The 17,204-nt window shown below is 43.8% G+C and overlaps 1 protein-coding gene across 2 annotated transcripts in view; it reads right to left on the minus strand.

Moving 5' to 3' along the window:
* Positions 1 to 422: 422 nt before the first annotated feature.
* The window catches only part of TMEM65 (transmembrane protein 65), a 28,131-nt gene continuing 11,349 nt past the window's right edge, over positions 423 to 17,204 (minus strand). The window contains exons 2-8 of one of the 2 annotated variants that reach the window (XM_053466448.1): positions 11,288 to 11,362; positions 5,474 to 5,518; positions 3,868 to 3,935; positions 2,166 to 2,220; positions 1,575 to 1,617; positions 1,264 to 1,369; positions 423 to 725 (exon numbers count right to left, since the gene is read on the minus strand). In XM_053466448.1, coding sequence (XP_053322423.1) covers positions 621 to 725; positions 1,264 to 1,369; positions 1,575 to 1,617; positions 2,166 to 2,220; positions 3,868 to 3,935; positions 5,474 to 5,518; positions 11,288 to 11,362 — 497 coding nt within the window. In that variant the 3' untranslated portion in view covers positions 423 to 620. The remainder of the gene's footprint in view (positions 726 to 1,263; positions 1,370 to 1,574; positions 1,618 to 2,165; positions 2,221 to 3,867; positions 3,936 to 5,473; positions 5,519 to 11,287; positions 11,363 to 17,204) is intronic. The other variant, XM_053466449.1, reaches the window with a different exon arrangement.

Consider the following 17,204-nt stretch of genomic DNA (forward strand, 5'->3'; position numbering starts at 1 on the left):
TTTTTGCATGTATGTAAATGTCTAGTTCCTTAACTGGAAAATGTATATACAGATTTTATATTTTGAAGTATCAACGTGGTTATAGACTTTTTTGTTGTTTTTTTTAAAGAAAATAAAGCACTGGCATCTACAATCGGGCGCAGGTAACCAGTAGCCCTCCACCGAGCCATCTTCAGCTCATCGATTATCACAATGCAAGTGCTGGCTGTGGGCAATAGGGGTTATATTAAAAGCCTAGCTGGACGCAACAAGGTCAGAAATGCTGATCTCTCTAATATAAGACAAGCAGAGGCGACGCGAAGACGAAAAAAAAAGTGAAAACCCAATGGGCAGCGATCAGAATTTTCAGAAACAAATCTGAAGATAACGGCGTCGGAAAATATATCCCCTACGGGGTAAAAAAATAACAAATCACTCAACTGGCCAGTGTAGAAAAAGGTTTACTCTTCATTCATACATACAAAGTAAAACTGAAGCCGGGGTAATGGTCACACGTTGAGATGAAGAGTCCCCTGCATGCTGGATATGCTTTTGTTCCCGTGTGGAAGTCCTCGGTTGCTTATTGTTGATAAGATGTCTGCATACGGAGCTGAGGTATGATTTCTTTAGGGTACAAAATGTCAGTTTTTATTCTCCGCCTTCGCCTTCTCCTCCTCGTCGCTCGGGAAGAAGAGCAGAGGGAACATTCCTAAAATACACCCGATGGCCACTCCTATCGCCTTACCCTAAAAAATAAAAGGGGCAAAAACATGAATGAAACAAATGAAAAATGTCCTTCAAGACTTAGCCAGAATTCCAAAGAGGCTTACATAGCTTTTAGCTTTAATGGCTTAAAAGATTCATTTATTAAAACTTTTAACCATCGGCTTAGTAATTGCCCGGGACTCAAACTAATACAATTTATTAAATAAAGTAAATCTAAGACGGTCTGTGGATCCCGGAATAGAGAACTACTTTTTTTTTTTTAAGGTCTGGAATCAAGCGTTACTCACTTTAAGGGTTTTAGTAAATAAATGTGGCTATGCAAAAGATGTAATGGCAATAGATCCCCTTTATAACGGGTATGACCAGCACAGAGTGTAAAAAAAAAAAAAAAAAAAAAATATCATCGTTTGGCCTTTCCGCAGTACTTTACCCCAAACACCGGCAGGTGCCATCCAGTAGAGATCTGTTGGCACAGTACGGTGTGACAGCGACACCACAAACTCGCAAAATACAATAAGCGGAGCCACTGATATCCAACATTGAACAAACTCCACGTACCATGTGTGCGCTGACGCGCGTTTGCCACATATCCGCCTGCTTGGGCGTCAGGTCTGGAATCGGTAAACCTAATCTTGAGGATAAAGCTTCGACGTAACCTGCGAGGCTAGAACACAAAGTCACGCGCACGTTAGGAAACATCCATCGCATCTCCTCGATTCCTTTCCCGTTAACTAACAGTCGACATTAAGCGTTCTTTTAATCGTCATTAAACATTAAGTTTCTGGGTAATGGAAAAGTACTTGGAAGCAGAACTCGGAGTGTCGGAGATCATATGAACCGTATGCGAGTTTCCATAGACGGCGACTTACCCGAGTCCAGCCAAATCCGACACTAGATTTCCTAAGGCGGCAGCTGCAAAGACACAGATAACATTTTAGGAGCCGATATAAATCCGCACTCCTACGCGGCGCTTTTACGGCACGCACTTATCCCAAGACTTAATAAATAACTCATCAGCGCGGCAGAAATATTCTCCTGGCAGACTCTGAAAAGTGAGGAACCCCGCAATAAGAAAAAGGGATCCCAGATTTAAGAGGATGTTTACCGGCGTTCCCTGCCAAGTATATTATGTCGGAATTAGTGCAGCTATTTATCAATCCCAATCCGCTGGAATTAAGGTTTCATGCAAACAGTTTTATTCTCCTACTGAACAAAGTCTCAATCTTACCCAAACTCTAGATTAACAAAAGATGAAGTTTAGAGCGTTGAAACCTTTCGATCACTTGTGATCCTTGTGATCACTTCATAAAAAGGCCCACATTTCATCTGGTTTCATTGCGGTTACCAGGAGAACGCGCTGCGCAGGTTCCGGTGTAGAAATTCATCTTTAGTCCCGGGACTGACCTCTGTGTAAAACATCTCAAAAAGAAAAGCCACAGCACGTGTGTAGCTACACTTACCCGCCATGGTAGAGATTCCTAGAACGACACCAATAGACAATTCTATTTGCGTTCCCTGGAAGTAAAGAACAGACAATCGTTAGAACGAGCCGCTGACGGCTTCCATGTATTCAGTAAAATTCCGGTAAAGTCCGTTCCATAGACTTTCATTAGTCAGAGTGTCCTGCTGAGACTAAGACTTTCTAATGTCGTATCAGGAGTCAGGGTCTTTGTCTAGTAGATCGGGCCAAGATAACGGAACCGGATTATATTATGCATTATTTTTGAAAATTAATAGTACTTTTAATCTAATACCAACAATAAAAAACGGTGGTATTTGGCTTTTACAAAGTTTCAAAATTCCCAAATCCAGTAAGCTTGTCAGTGGTAACCCGTTTACTGGAGATGCTAGTTAGGCGAGACAAAAAAACAGGCACTGACAGGCTGCAGGCCATTATTGCCATAGCAGCAGACTTTTTCTACACTATTACCTTTGCTGCTGAAGTAAGTCAGTTAACGCTCCCCCTGGAGGGATGCTCGGTTTAGGGGATAAAGAAAATACCTAAAATATTATTACAAATATTCAAAGGGGTTTGGATATTACAGAAAGAGAGCCCTGCGCTCTCGCAAGTATGTTTATTTTCCCTTCAAACATTTGCAGGCGACCCAACCACACTCAATGAGTCAGAAGCGCTCCTGGTGATAGAGGGATGATGGGAATTGAAGTGTAATATCTGGTGACAGACGTTAGATTATCGGAATTAGTATATATATAGCAGGGAAGCCAAGCGGATGAGTGCTGGCAGCAGTAATCCCGACACGCCATCATTTACTGGGCAGGGAACGCGGGTAGAGCCAGTTGCTGTTTGCTGCCGGAGGGCTATTAAGCATTTCCATACCTGGGGTTTGACCCCCGACTCTCAGGGTAAGGGGCAGATTCTTAGGGTCACACAGCCTGGAGCTGACTCTGTCCTATCCTACACGGCTGTGATCATATATAAGACTCTAAGCGGGTGCTTTCACTCCCAGTATGTCATGGTTGACACCTCTGCTTGAATGCAGGTTACTTAATCAATGGTATCTTTAAGTGAGGACGAGTCAATGTTTCCGTGAGGACCGCATCAGAGCTGTTTGATTTACACAGTTGGCAAACCTCTACATATACTTTTCCTAACAGGCTATTAAAGGGTTAATATTTCAACAGTCTCGGGGTCCCGGGTATGGGCATGCTTTAACGATCACTAAAATGCTTATTATAGTGTTTTTGAAGCGCGCTTACTTAAGGGGAGGAATAATCACGTAGAGCTCAAGAACAGAAAGTTAATATGGCAGCCCCCGGGGGATAAACACGAGGTTTTTATTTATTTTATTCTGCAGTTCCTGTTATATTAGTTTATTTAGTTTATGCAAATGAAAAATACAGGATTTGGGGGAGGGGGGATAACAGATCCTCTATAAGGCGCGAAGGTCGTTTCACAACTAAAAGCTGTCATTTAGGACGTCTTTGCGAAATGACATAAAGTCACCCGACGATCACCCGACACACAGCAGAAGGGCTCGCGTTAATCATACATGTCACCCCCCCCCCCCGATTCTCCTTCCTTCTGCCCTGACCTTGCGGAGAAAGTCAATCGTGTTACTAAAAAAAGGACATGAGATCAAGACGCAGGCGTGACAGAAGCCACCAGTTATGTTTGAAAGGACGGGTAGAAGTTCATCTTACCGCAGCGATCATGATGGCGTTGTCCAGGAAGCCGAAGCCAACGAATGGTAGTGCATTGTGGATGAAAACTGAAGAAAGAAACAAAACTAAATGAACGAGCTGCACGCTTCACTCACACATTACCACGTTACCATGTAGAAGAAGAGAACAAAAAATACACCGGGGAAAAAAAACCCCAGGTCATTACTGATAACCACGAATAAGCCGGTAAGAAGAACCCAGTGAATGGCGTAAGGCCAGGCGGCACATTTCTAAGAGCAGGCCAAGTTCTGAAATGTAGAACAGCGGCACGCTGCGAATCCTCCAACATTCTGGTCATTTTATTATTATTCTCCACAGGAATTAATCGTTGGCTCTAAAGGAATAAGAGAGGCCGGCACATTTATCTGCCCTGTTGAAGGTGGCGTTTATACAGCGGGGCAGGCTAAAGATCAGACAGGAGACTGAATAAGGACGCCGTGCCCCGGCCAGGCTGTGCCGCTTCCCGCCGCGCGGCCGACATAATAACTATAATTCCATCCGTCACATCACAGATATCAGCGATTCCGGAACAGCAGGTTAAATGCCGCTCTGCGCCATCATATACTGGGGGGAAGCGCTGGGATTTAAACAATACATACGAGACCCCAAATAAAAGCGAGACTCAACCCAGTGTTTTAATGTCTGATAAAAATGACAAATGGCAGGAATGTAAAAAATGTTTAATTCCGTGACATTTCACGTAATGGGGACCTTTAAAGAAAGGGTTTTTTTATTTTATCTATTATTGTAATTCTGCCCGGGAGGTATTAAAGTATACTGTCGGCGTCTCACGCTTGTCACCCAATAATTAACCAGCTGCTTTCATTGCTGTGCAGATCACTGGAAAGAGGACTTCTGGGTGTGATTTAGAGGTGCTGTTCCACTCAGAAAGCACGTTCATAGCACTCAGCGGCACGCCGAGCAAATAAGCCTTAACAGATCTGTCATTTTATTGTTTGTTGGAAATGTTAATAGCTTTTCTTTTAGTTTTTATGGGAAGGCCTTTTAGTTACTGCTTTTGTGTCACCCGACAGAAAAAAAATGAGGTGGCAAAACAGTTAAAGAATTATTTAGGGTTTGGGCATCAACAGCACTAGGAATGCTGTTTTTAATGGCTGCATTTAGGTACAAATGGTTGGAATACAGCAAAGCAGGTGGAACAGCAGCTTTAAAGGGACAGAAGACCCCTCCTGGCAGCCCCACTCAATGCGAATGCCTATTAAATACTTTAACATCACTTACCTGATGCAAAACCTTACCCTGCTCCTCCATGGTCCAAAGATTCTGGACACTGTGGCAATAAAGTGCTGCCATTCATATCAGTACAATATTTTCCATTCATGCGCATTCTCCAGAATCTACCCCCATTTGATGCATTTTAAAGGGACCACGCAGCTAGCGCAGCTATTGAAATGCACACGATGGCTGAAGAGTCCTTTTAAAAGTACAAATCATTGTTTTTATTCTACTAAATGTATGTCAGTTCTGAGAAATACACTCTGTCGCTTTCTGCGCATCATTCTAACACCTATACAGATAGGATCTCTCAACAAAGCGTATGATGTAAAAGGAAATGCAGGCTCACCGTGCTTTAGCTGTACTGATGATGGTGGGGCAGCTTCCAGCTTTTCTGAAACAGAAGGAGAAGATGGTTAATAGAACTCGAAGCTTGTCCCATTATATTAGATGACTGCTGTACCATTCACAAAAGGCAACTCTCTCCGGTGAAGAATTACTTCCCCCCCCCCGTTTACAGGAGGGAAGGTATTACAGACAGAACCGAATGCAGGAAGGTCCAACGCGCTGCTGAACAACAGATAGTGATCAGTCAATTTACCTTCTGGAGAATGGGATCTGTGTGAAAAGGTAGCAAATCATTTTCATTCCTTCGCCTTGAGTTACCTTCACCTCCCCTCCCCCATCTCTGTCACCAAAGGGGACAGTAAGTTTAACAATAACTTAATGGGGAGGAATAATCGTGCAGAACCTGGGGACAGGAAGACTACCACTCCCTGTGGTTTACACAGTGGGTTACTAACATGCATACACTATTTTATACCCTGGAAACCCCATTAGATAAAGCTATATGTTGCACTAAACGGGGAAATATAATTCGGGAGAAGAGAACGATATTCTTCGTCATATGGACATCGCCGTGTGGACATCACATGCGCATGGGCGTTCGGACAGGCAAAAATATGCTTTTCTAGTCCCAAACCTTCACCCTAACTTCTTCAAGTGTAAGCAAAATGGTAACTGGACGAACTCAATGGAACACCAAGCTGTTCTCCGGCCACTCTGGGCTAAATTTGTTTTGGGGTACCACATACTGTGTCAGAGTACATACCCTCCAACATTGCTGGGACCCCTACGTTGGAGGGTTGTGGCGGTCTCAAAAGTAGGAGGGGCTGGAGGCACGGTCAGCAACTTCATTGCCTAACCCAAATAACCAGGAGGCAAAGCGGGGGCAGCGACGGGGGTCTCTGCTCCAACAGCAAAGGCTTCCATTGATTTTATGTCTCGGGGAGATCAGTGGATTTACACAACAAGCTGACCGTGCTTCCCGCTGCAGCATATCTCGCTTTCATACTTTATTGATAAAAGTCCCCATTGATTTTTTGTCAGTCCTGGATTACAGGAACCCATAAAGAAATGTAGATACAAACAGCAAAAAGACTTTATCTCTGCTATACAAAAACCTACGAGGGGTCCTTACTTCAAACCCAGAGATCTTAAAAGAGCTCACTGAAGTCGCTCGGTACAGAGAGAGACGATCCACCCGATTCCCGGAAATAACGGTCAATAAGAATAAACCAGCAAGAAGAAAATCAGATCATTGCCGTGCCGCGAGAAGATTCTTTCATTCAATCAATACGGATAGAAGAATTCCTGCCTAATCAGAGACCCTGGGCAAGCCTCTCTTAAGGGGTCCCCCGACCCGCTGTCAGCATCTCGTGGCCCCCACTGTAATAACCAGTTCTATAATACTCCTCTCTATGCAATATGATTTCGTTCTGAGACTTCTCAAAAGTAATATTCCCAAACCCGGTGTAACAAAAGAATAATAGATACAGGAAAAGAGGCAGCGGTATCATCTACATGTATATTTAAACACATATTTACATTCAATCAGAGCTCCGCGTGATCTCCTGTTTTAACACAGCTCTGCCTATGGAGTCGCATTACGGAGGAGGAATAAGAAAAGTTTAAAACGTGTGAAACAAAACTGCTTGTTTTGGGGAAAGTTCCCTGTTCCTTCTCTTGCACACAGCGTGCTGACATTGCGCATGCGTACACCGGGGCCCAAGGCATTGCTGTGGCCCCCTTGGTTAAGCACAAGTGGAAGCTGTGTCCTTTGCTCCGCATTTAAGACGCCGGTATGCTCAATGTGCCGAGAAGAACACTGAGAGCCATCAGACCAATCATATTCCACATAGAATAATGCAAAAAAAAAAAAAATGTAGAAATTGTAACATCTGTAACAGCCGACAGGCAAAGTGATTGACGGCACATCTGGACACCGAGCCAAGCGTACAGCCTATAAAACGACTTCTGAAACACCAGCCATGTAAACGCCCGATATAAATGGGTTTTACTTCTCAAAACCAACTCCGCCAGACGGAATTCTCCGCGAGTGAGAACATCTGACTGTCCTCCGGGAACGCCGGCATCGCTCTAGCTCCGGACCCAATATAAATCAGCAATATAAAAAACCAGACACAGCGTGCGACTCCCTGGGCTCTGGCGGGGCATTCGTTTAGGAACGGGAATAGGACCAGTGTAGTTTCTAGCAGTTGGCATGCGCAGAAATCGTTTGTTGTGCAAATTTGTTGCTGTCACAGAAGTTTGTGCGCGCTGAATGCTTGCGCAAATGCAAAGTTCAAGATAACCGTGGCCCGGCCTCTCTCTCGGCTAATAAAACTGCATTCGCGCGTTTAATATAATACACTATAAGTGCACTCTGAAGTTACGCATTAAGATTTTAATCTATACTTCTAACTACCTTGTTCAGTCTGTTGATCCGTTAAATAAAGCATCAAGTTCCCCCAATTTCCATCAATTTGTGTATATATGTATGTGTAAGGGGTTAGTGTGTGTATGGGTAAGCGTATGGTATCAGAGTGTGTGTGTATCTACCCATGTATGTATGGACAAGTGTATGAAGTAATCTTAATTTATTCACAGCCCCCCCAACAATCATTATCCTCCAACCACCAAATCGGCCTATATTGCATCACAATCATCCCCTCCATCTTCATGCTGTCCAACATAACTTATCATCATCTCCATACCCACCCATCATCTTAATAACCCTTTCCTTAGCGTACCCCCTTCATAGCCATACAAACATATTTCTCTCCATCCAGGCGTCTGGCAGTCTGCGGTGCGGTCTTCCTCTGAGTGTGTGCTGGTCAGAGGAAGTGACATCATGATGTGACATCATATATGGCGCAGAGCTGACTGGCAGAAGCGCAGTGAGAGAAGATCTGTGCCTCGATTGGCACAAATCCCTTTTGCAGGGGGAAATGCCCTGCCAATCCGGCCCCGTTAACCTTTAGTGCTCAGATTAAATATGACATAGGCAAATTTAGAGGGACACTCCAGCCACCATAGTCACCCTAATGCATAGGAAAGACGAGGTCCCTTTAAATTCATCTGATGTCCCATTTGCAAATGCACGGGGGGGGGGGGTTCTGCAGAATCTGCCCATAAGCCTTTGCCCCTTTCCCATCCCCCATCTATTTGCCAGGCAGGAGCTGTGCTCAGCATTTGTACTTTAATATGCAGTAGGGGGGCTTTCTGGGACACTGAAGTACCCTTTTAATGCTCAGCTGAATAAAATGTGTTCTTACCTATAAATACACTGTATAAAACGGTAATTATGTACAAAAAGTGGTCTTAACGCCATAGCAACAAATGCAGTGTTGTTGCTGGTCGAGTCATTCTATTGGTTGCTATGGTGATAAGGTCACTTAAAACTTTGCACAACAATCACTCTTAATTCGGCAACCTGACCTTTGCTTAATCTCCGTATCCGGGATATGAGTACCGAGGACAAAATTGGCCCTTTGCAAACAATTTATATAATATATATTTTTATTATTATTTTTAAACAGGTTGTGTTAAGCAAAAAAACTCACTATATGGAAACAAATTCACAGAAATTTGTATCGGCACTTTTTAAAATGATTATTACTGTATTTTTTAAAATTCCTGCAGGAAGCAATGAGATTAACACAATTACCGTAGTAATTCAGAATGGAGTCTGAACGCGGACTTATTATACGGCTACTAAAAGCTCCTGAGATGCCAAAGTCAGCCGTGGCTCATCCGCCGTCACTACGGGAGTTTAGATTGTTAATCTCAAAAATGAAAATCGATTCTTGCTCTGAGCGAGCGCAGCAGGAGGTGCCAAATAACGCATTTTTATCCAAAAGGAATGGAGAATTGTTACAACGTATCTGTTCTGCACATTGTTTCCATCGTGAAATCAATCCTTGGTCTCGTGGCCAATTACCATCTCTGAACGTTCCGCTAAAGACTGAATGTCAGAAATCATGGGCAAAAAAGAAAGATATACCGTATTTGCTCGACGACCCCCCAAAATCTGAATATTAATTTAGGAAAAAAAGAAAAAGCCTGAATATAAGACGACCCTATAGGAAAAAAGTTTTACCAGTAAATGTTAATTCATGTAAGCTATTAAATTTTTTAATAAAAGCTATGATTGAGAAAAATATTTTTTTGTTTTTATTTCCTTGTATTTTCCAACCTGCCCCCCAGTTACGCACATCTGCCCCCAGGCTTTCCACTCCAATATGGCACTGTGGCCCATGATATGCCTTTTAACCCTCTATATGCCACTGTGCCCCATGATATGCCTTTTAACCCCCTATGTGCCACTCTGCCTCCAGAAATGCCTTATACCCCTATATCCCATTCTGGCATTTAGGGGGTTAAAAGGCATATTATGGGGCAGAGTGGCATATAGGGAGGTATAAGGCATTTCAGGAGGCAGAGTGGCGTATAGAGGGTTAAAAGGCATTTCTGGAGGCAGAGTGGCATTTAGGGGGTTAAAAGGCATTGTATAGAGCACTCTGCCTCCAGAAATGCCTTATACCTCTATATGCCACTCTGGCATTTAGGGGGTTAAAAGGCATATTATAGGGCAGAGTGGCATATAGGGAGGTATGAGGTATTTCTGGAGGCAGAGTGCCATTAAGTGGGTTAAAAGGCATTTCACAGAGCACTCTGCCTCCAGAAATGCCCTATGCCCCTATTTAACACCCCCCCTACCGGTGCTTCCAATTTCCTGTTGAATTGCCGGGGCAGCGGGTTGACGTCTACGCGATTCGCTGCAGCCGGAAGGGGGTGGAGTTGGCAGCGGGGGTTTGCCTGCGTCCATCGCGCAAACCTTCCCCGGCTGTCAGAGATCAGAGTTCCCCGCACCAGTGTGGCACCGGCACGGGGAACTCTGATCTCTGATAGTCGGGGAAGGTCTGCCCGATGGACGCAGGCAAACCCCCGCTGCCAACTCCACCCCCTTCCGGCTGCAGCGTAGACGTCAACCCGCTGCCCCGGCAATACAGCAGGAAATTGGAAGCACCGGTAAGTGTGTGTGTGGGGGGTGCTAAATGGGGGGGGGGGCAGAAGGATCCAGGTCCCCTGCAGCACTGCGGGGGATCTGGATCTTAGTCTCATAGTCAGACCTCTATTTGAGGTCTGATTATAAGACGACCCCGATTAGAAGACGAGGGGTATTTTTCAGAGCATTTGCTCTGAAAAAACCTCCTCTTATAATCGAGCAAATACGGTATGTCAAAAGTCCTTATTTTTGGAGTAGGGTTACCCCTAATACCAGTTCAGCAGGCTAGATTGCCACCGGTGCGGACGGGTGCTGGCAGAGTCCAATCCAAACGCACATGCGCAGAACAACCACCACCGGTGTTTCCAGTTAGGCTTGTTGTAGTTGTGAGAGAATTAAACAATCTACGTGAATAAATCATGGCACAGAATATGTGGCAGCGCTGACCTTTAATCATAATCCACATTTAACGCTTCACTACTGCATACGTTTCAAACAGGCATCGGCCACGGGCTACCAATAGTTTGTGAATAAATAATTCATATCTCCGGGCCCTCATGGGGACCTGACTACAGCGAGCAAATAATACCGGATTCTAAGGCCACTGGCCAAGCCTCAGATTGATGAGAGTTTGATTCCAGAAAGCTGCCCAAACCAAGACATTCCGTATCGGAAATCATGCAGTTAAATAAAACAACGCGTTCCCCACGGCAAACCAGTTTCAACACAACATGCCACACGTGAAGCAAAGAGCCACCTGACACCATGTAAGCCAGCCGCCAAGCCACTGAGCTCACACTCAAAGAGCAATACCAGCGTCCTCCGGAGCGGCCGCCGGAACCAGAGACGTCTTGACCGCAAACGATTGGGTCTTAGGATATCGGGAAGCTAGAATTGATTTGAAGAAGACATTTTATACAAACACAAATTATATATATTTACATAAACACACACACACATACATACACACACACACACACACACACGCTACCGTTTAAAAGTTTGGGGTCACTTAGAAATGTCCTTGTTTTTGACAGAAAAGCACATTTTGTCAATTAAAATAACATGAAATGGATGAGAAATCCAGCGCAGACAGGGTTAATGTTGTAAATGACTATTGGAGCTGATTTTTAATGGAATCTCAACATAGGAATACAGAGGCCCTTTATCACTCCCATCACTCCTGTGTTCCAATGGCACTTTATCACTCCTATCACTCCTGTGTTCCAATGGCCCTTTATCACTCCCATCACTCCTGTGTTCCAATGGCCCTTTATCACTCCCATCACACCTGTGTTCCAATGGTCCTTTATCACTCCCATCACTCCTGGGTTCCAATGGCACTTTGCGTTCGCTGATCCAAGTTTAAGATTAAACACAGCCAAGATCTATCCCTCCAGCTTGGTCAGGGACAGTTTCTAATTATAAGTCGTCGTTTATCATTTCAAAATAACTAATTAAAGTGCGCGTTCTACTCTTGTGCATTCAGTGATATCACAGGAGGAGGAGGACACAGAAGTAATAACAGGTCTCTGTTGCCAGAGAAACTCCGAGCGATGTATGAAACCATTTTATTTTTATCAAATGTAATTATACTTAAAGCGAGAAAGAACAGAATTTACTTCAGCAAGATCTCGCTCTCTCATAGGGAGATCTCGCTCTCTCATAGGGAGATCTCGCTCTCTCATAGGGAGATCTCGCTCTCTCATAGGGAGATCTCGCTCTCTCATAGGGAGATCTCGCTCTCTTATAGGGAGATCTCGCTCTCTCATAGGGAGATCTCGCTCTCTTATAGGGAGATCTCGCTCTCTTATAGGGAGAATTGCATAGAAAGCCAATCTAGCCAAAAGGAAGCAGCTCCAGACTAATGCAAGCATCCCTTGTAGGGCGGCACCGTACTATAGAGGGTAGTAGATACATGGTACAGCCTTCCTTCAGAAGCAGAAGGGGCCAATACAGTAAGAGAACTTAAACATGCATGAGGCATACGGCTCCTGAATCTAAGACGAGACCCGCGACTGATTAAGGTCTGAGTTCTGGATGAATGGGCAGACTGGGTCTTATCTGACAATCAAGTAATAAAGTAACCTGAAGTCTACGAACTGAAACAACAATCCCAACGACCCTCCTATTAGTGAACAGACCCAAAAGAAAACAAATTAAAGCCGTCGGCGGACATACGTCGGTTACAGGGCTGCAGCGTCTCGGACAAGGCAGGTCATTTTGTTATTATTACCTACTTGTAATCATATATGCCGACATGCACCAGACTTTCATACCTTCACCTGGCTTATATTACGAGAAAATCAGCCCAGCACCCAGAGCCTCAAATACCCCAACGAGTTTAACGGCACAGAGGCTATAACTACGTCCCCGCGATGATGCAATATATATACGCCTCAAACAATAAATGGAAATATTTTTTCAGATATCAATTGTATTTAATTTGTTTCTGTAAATAATGAATAAAAATAAAATAACCGGCGTGTGACATAAGCATCGTCCCCAACAGCAGATTCACTTGTGTAGTTACATGAGCCCCGATCTGAATGGCTGTTTAATAAATGTTTAATAAAGGACGGGCATCTCTCATATTATATATTTTTACTTCTTTTTTCCCCAAGACAGAATTTCTGCTATTTTTCATAAAGTGCTGAACTCCCAGCAACGATTTGCAGAATTATTTATCATTTAATAGCGTACATCGTGTCCGATTTTAAATTCAGACAATAGAATTGTGAAACACTTTGTTACCATTAGCTGGACAAATGTAAAGTACAACGCGATATGCTTTTTTTAATTGAAAACGGATTCCATAAAGACAACTTAAAGCTACCTCCACATTTATGTAGCGGGGGAGGGGAGGGTGCATTTGAATTACTTTTAATTTAATTGCATGCATTCCATCCTTTCCAAATAATAATCATTCTGACAATCAATTTGAGAAACACTTTGTTACCATCGGCTTCATCAAAAGTAAAGCAACAGCGGATATCTCGCCAAAGCACATAATGTGAATGAATTGAGCAGATAGATCATTACATAAAAAAGGTCTTTATCTTAACCCATTTTAAATAAAAAAATGGATTCCATAAAGCTCATCTCATTCAAGTAACGATATTCTAGATCAGGGGTTCTCAAACTGCGGCCCTCCAGCTGCTGCAGGACTACATCTCCCATACTCCTCAGCCAGCCCCTTAGCTGAAGGTGCATTATGGGAGATGTAGTCCTGCAGCAGCTGGAGGGCCGCAGTTTGAGAACCCCTGTTCTAGATTGTAAGCTCTTGAGCAGGGCTCCCCTTACCTCTAAGTGGAATTGTTATGTTTAGCCATTGTACAGCGCTGCGGGATATGATGGTGCTATATAAAACAATAAATAAGTCACTAAGAGCATGTGCAGCAGCAGGCGGGATGGACGAGCCGTGTTTGGGAGCTGTACGTATCGTATAAAGTGCTTCACTCAGGGAGAGACCGTCAGACGCGGGTAATCACTTCCAGGATTCTATTTATTTTATTCATTCGGCTGCCGGTATTTGGCCATCATGACGTTATGTTCTTTCCATATATAAATTCTTCATTAGAATAATCTTCAACGGCAGCACTGAAATCGGGACGCTGAGGATTGTTACTACTTAGAAACAAAGTTTGTTTAAAGGGACGCTGTAGCCACTGTAGGGTGCCTTTAAATTTCCATGGTGCCCACCTCGAAAATGCATGGGGGGATTCTGCAGAATCGCCCAATATACATTTGCCCTTTTGCCCACTCCCTATTTGGGACCCTTGAACCAGTCTGGTCTGGCATTGGCTCAGAGAACATCGCGGTAGTCTAGCTAGCACCCAATCAGTGGCGACTAAGGGAGGAGTTGGGTTGCTGCAGCTTCTACCTAAGGTCAATGCTTTATTTATATATATATATTCATTTTTTAAAGAATGCATATTAAAGTCCTCAAGAGTTTAAAGTCCATCCATTTAAACAAAGTGGGAAGTGTGTTTTAATTCACTTCTAACTTATCCATCTATCCATGACTTTAGCTCCGGGAATTACTTCTACGTAAATAAGGTTCAAATATTATTGGTTTTAAGTAACGAGACTTCTGTTCCAGAACTATATGATGAATAGATGGAAACGTTAGACCTTCCAGAGCCTGTAGAGCTTTTTCCATGTGAACATATTGATTAAACGCCTGTGATTATTACTATTTATTGTTTTATATAGTGCCATCATATTCCATAGCGCTGTACAATGGGTGATAGGGTGCGTTTGGCCGGTAGCCCTCACACAAGGGTAAGCGTTTATTTTTTTGGGATGGATCACATGAGGCATCTTAACATAGATTAACATAGATACGATCTGACGTAATATCGCCACAGAGATTTCTAAGCGAGGCGGCTTCTGACAACACCGGGCTTAAAACGCACGCAGCGTAACCGTTTAACATCACGAGGGCTCTGTATACTGAAACGACTTGGATGAAAGATCTGGAAAAGCAGAGCCAAGAAAAGGTCATGGAATTGGGAGCAGCAGAATGGACTTCAACGATACAGCGCCATTTATACAGAGCTCGTGGGTTTGATTTAGGGCTGCAACAACTAATCGATAAAATCGATAATAATCGATAATGAAATTCGTTGGCAACGAATTTCATTATCGATTAGTTGAATCGATTATTATCGATTATAAAATGAGGGTTTTTTCAGAGCGTTTGCTCCCTCATTCCCCTCATTATATAATCCGTTTAGTCTGACTCACCGTCTCACAGCAGCAGCTCCTACTTACTCCCCCTCCCTGTAATCACTGTGACAACTGGCCCCGCCCCTTCCTTCTCCAGGCCAGAACCACATGGCTGTGACACTCATCTAACTGTAAGTATATATATATATATATATATATATATATATATATATATATATATATATGTATGTGTGTGTGTGTGTGTATATATATATATATATATATATATATATATATATGTGTGTATATATATATATATATATATATATTTGAGCTACTGAAAGTTAGGGGAGGTGGGGGTTAATTTAGGGGCAGTTATGGTTAGTGGGGTGTTTAGGGTTAATTTAGGGGCAGTTATGGTTAATTGGGTGTTTAGGGTTAATTTAGGGGCAGTTATGTTAATAGGGTGTTTAGGGTTAATTTAGGAGCAGCTGTGGTTAATGGGGTGTTTGGGGTTAATTTGAGGCAGTTGTGGTTAATGGTGTGTTTAGGGTTAATTTAGGGGATGCTGTGGTTGATGGCGTCTTTAGGGGATGCTGTGGTTAAGGGGGTGTTAAGGGTTAATTTAGGGGCAGTTATGGTTAATGGGGAGTTTAGGGTTAATTTAGGGGAATCTAAATCCTGGGGGCAGTGAAGTGACATATCTGGGGGTATAAGGCATATACAGTATATAAGGCATATGTGGGGAGGGCAGTGTGGCATGTCTGGGGAGGACGGAGTGGTGTATCAGGGTGTATAAGGCATATCTGGGGGTAGAGAAGTGGCATGTCTGGGAGGCAGGGTGGCATGTCTGGGGAGGATGGAGTGGGGTATCAGGGGATATAAGGCGTATCAGGCACAGTGGCAGATGTGGGAGGCAGCGTGGAGTGGCAGATGTGGGAGGCAGCGTGGCATATGTGGGAGGCATTGTGGAGTGGCAGATGTGGGAGGCAGCATGGCGTGGCATATGTGGGGAGGGCAGGGTGGCATGTCTGGGGAGGATGGAGTGGTGTTTCAGGGGGTATAAGGCGTATCAGGCACAGTGGCATGTGGGGGGTAGAGTGGAGTGGCAGATGTGGGAGGCAGCGTGGCGTGGCAGATGTGGGAGGCAGCGTGGAGTGGCATATGTGGGAGGCAGCGTGGAGTGGCATATGTGGGAGGCAGCGTGGAGTGGCAGATGTGGGGGGTAGAGTGGAGTGGCAGATGTGGGAGGCAGCGTGGAGTGGCAGATGTGGGAGGCAGCGTGGCGTGGCAGATGTGGGAGGCAGCGTGGAGTGGCATATGTGGGAGGCAGCGTGGAGTGGCAGATGTGGGGGGTAGAGTGGAGTGGCAGATGTGGGAGGCAGCGTGGAGTGGCAGATGTGGGAGGCAGCGTGGAGTGGCAGATGTGGGAGGCAGCGTGGAGTGGTATATGTGGGAGGCAGTGTGGAGTGCTGTGGTAGGCAGCGTGGCATATGTGGGGGGGGCAGCATGGCATGTCTGGGAGGCAGCGTAGCAAGCCTGGGCTCAAATGTGCATATATTGGGGGGCTGGTTGGGAAATAAAGACAAGAAATGTATTATCAAAGTTTTTTTATTCTGCTGTTTGTATTTAACATCATTTGTTTAGTAAATTATTTTAAATAAATGAAAAATTTACATTCATTTTTTTTATCCGATTAATCGAAAAAATAATCGGCCAACTAATCGATTATTAAAATAATCGTTAGTTGCAGCCCTAGTTTGATTCCTTCTGTTAGCCTACAAATAATGCAACTGTATTAAAAAAAAAAATATATATATATATATATATATACACACACACACACACACACACATACACACACAGACCATCACATAGAAAATATGTATGGTGCAAGATATATATTTAGTACATCTGAATATATGAAGTTGTGTATATGTTTGGTAGATAAAGCAAATGGGTAACTCTAGTGCGTAGGAATGGGATTCTCTGGTCTGTATCACTAGAAATATCTCTGTATATATATTGCTATAAAGCATAACCATTAACAATGAGCTAG

The sequence above is a fragment of the Spea bombifrons genome, chromosome 5 (assembly GCF_027358695.1).
Source record: "Spea bombifrons isolate aSpeBom1 chromosome 5, aSpeBom1.2.pri, whole genome shotgun sequence".
Taxonomy (NCBI): Eukaryota; Metazoa; Chordata; class Amphibia; order Anura; family Pelobatidae; genus Spea; species Spea bombifrons.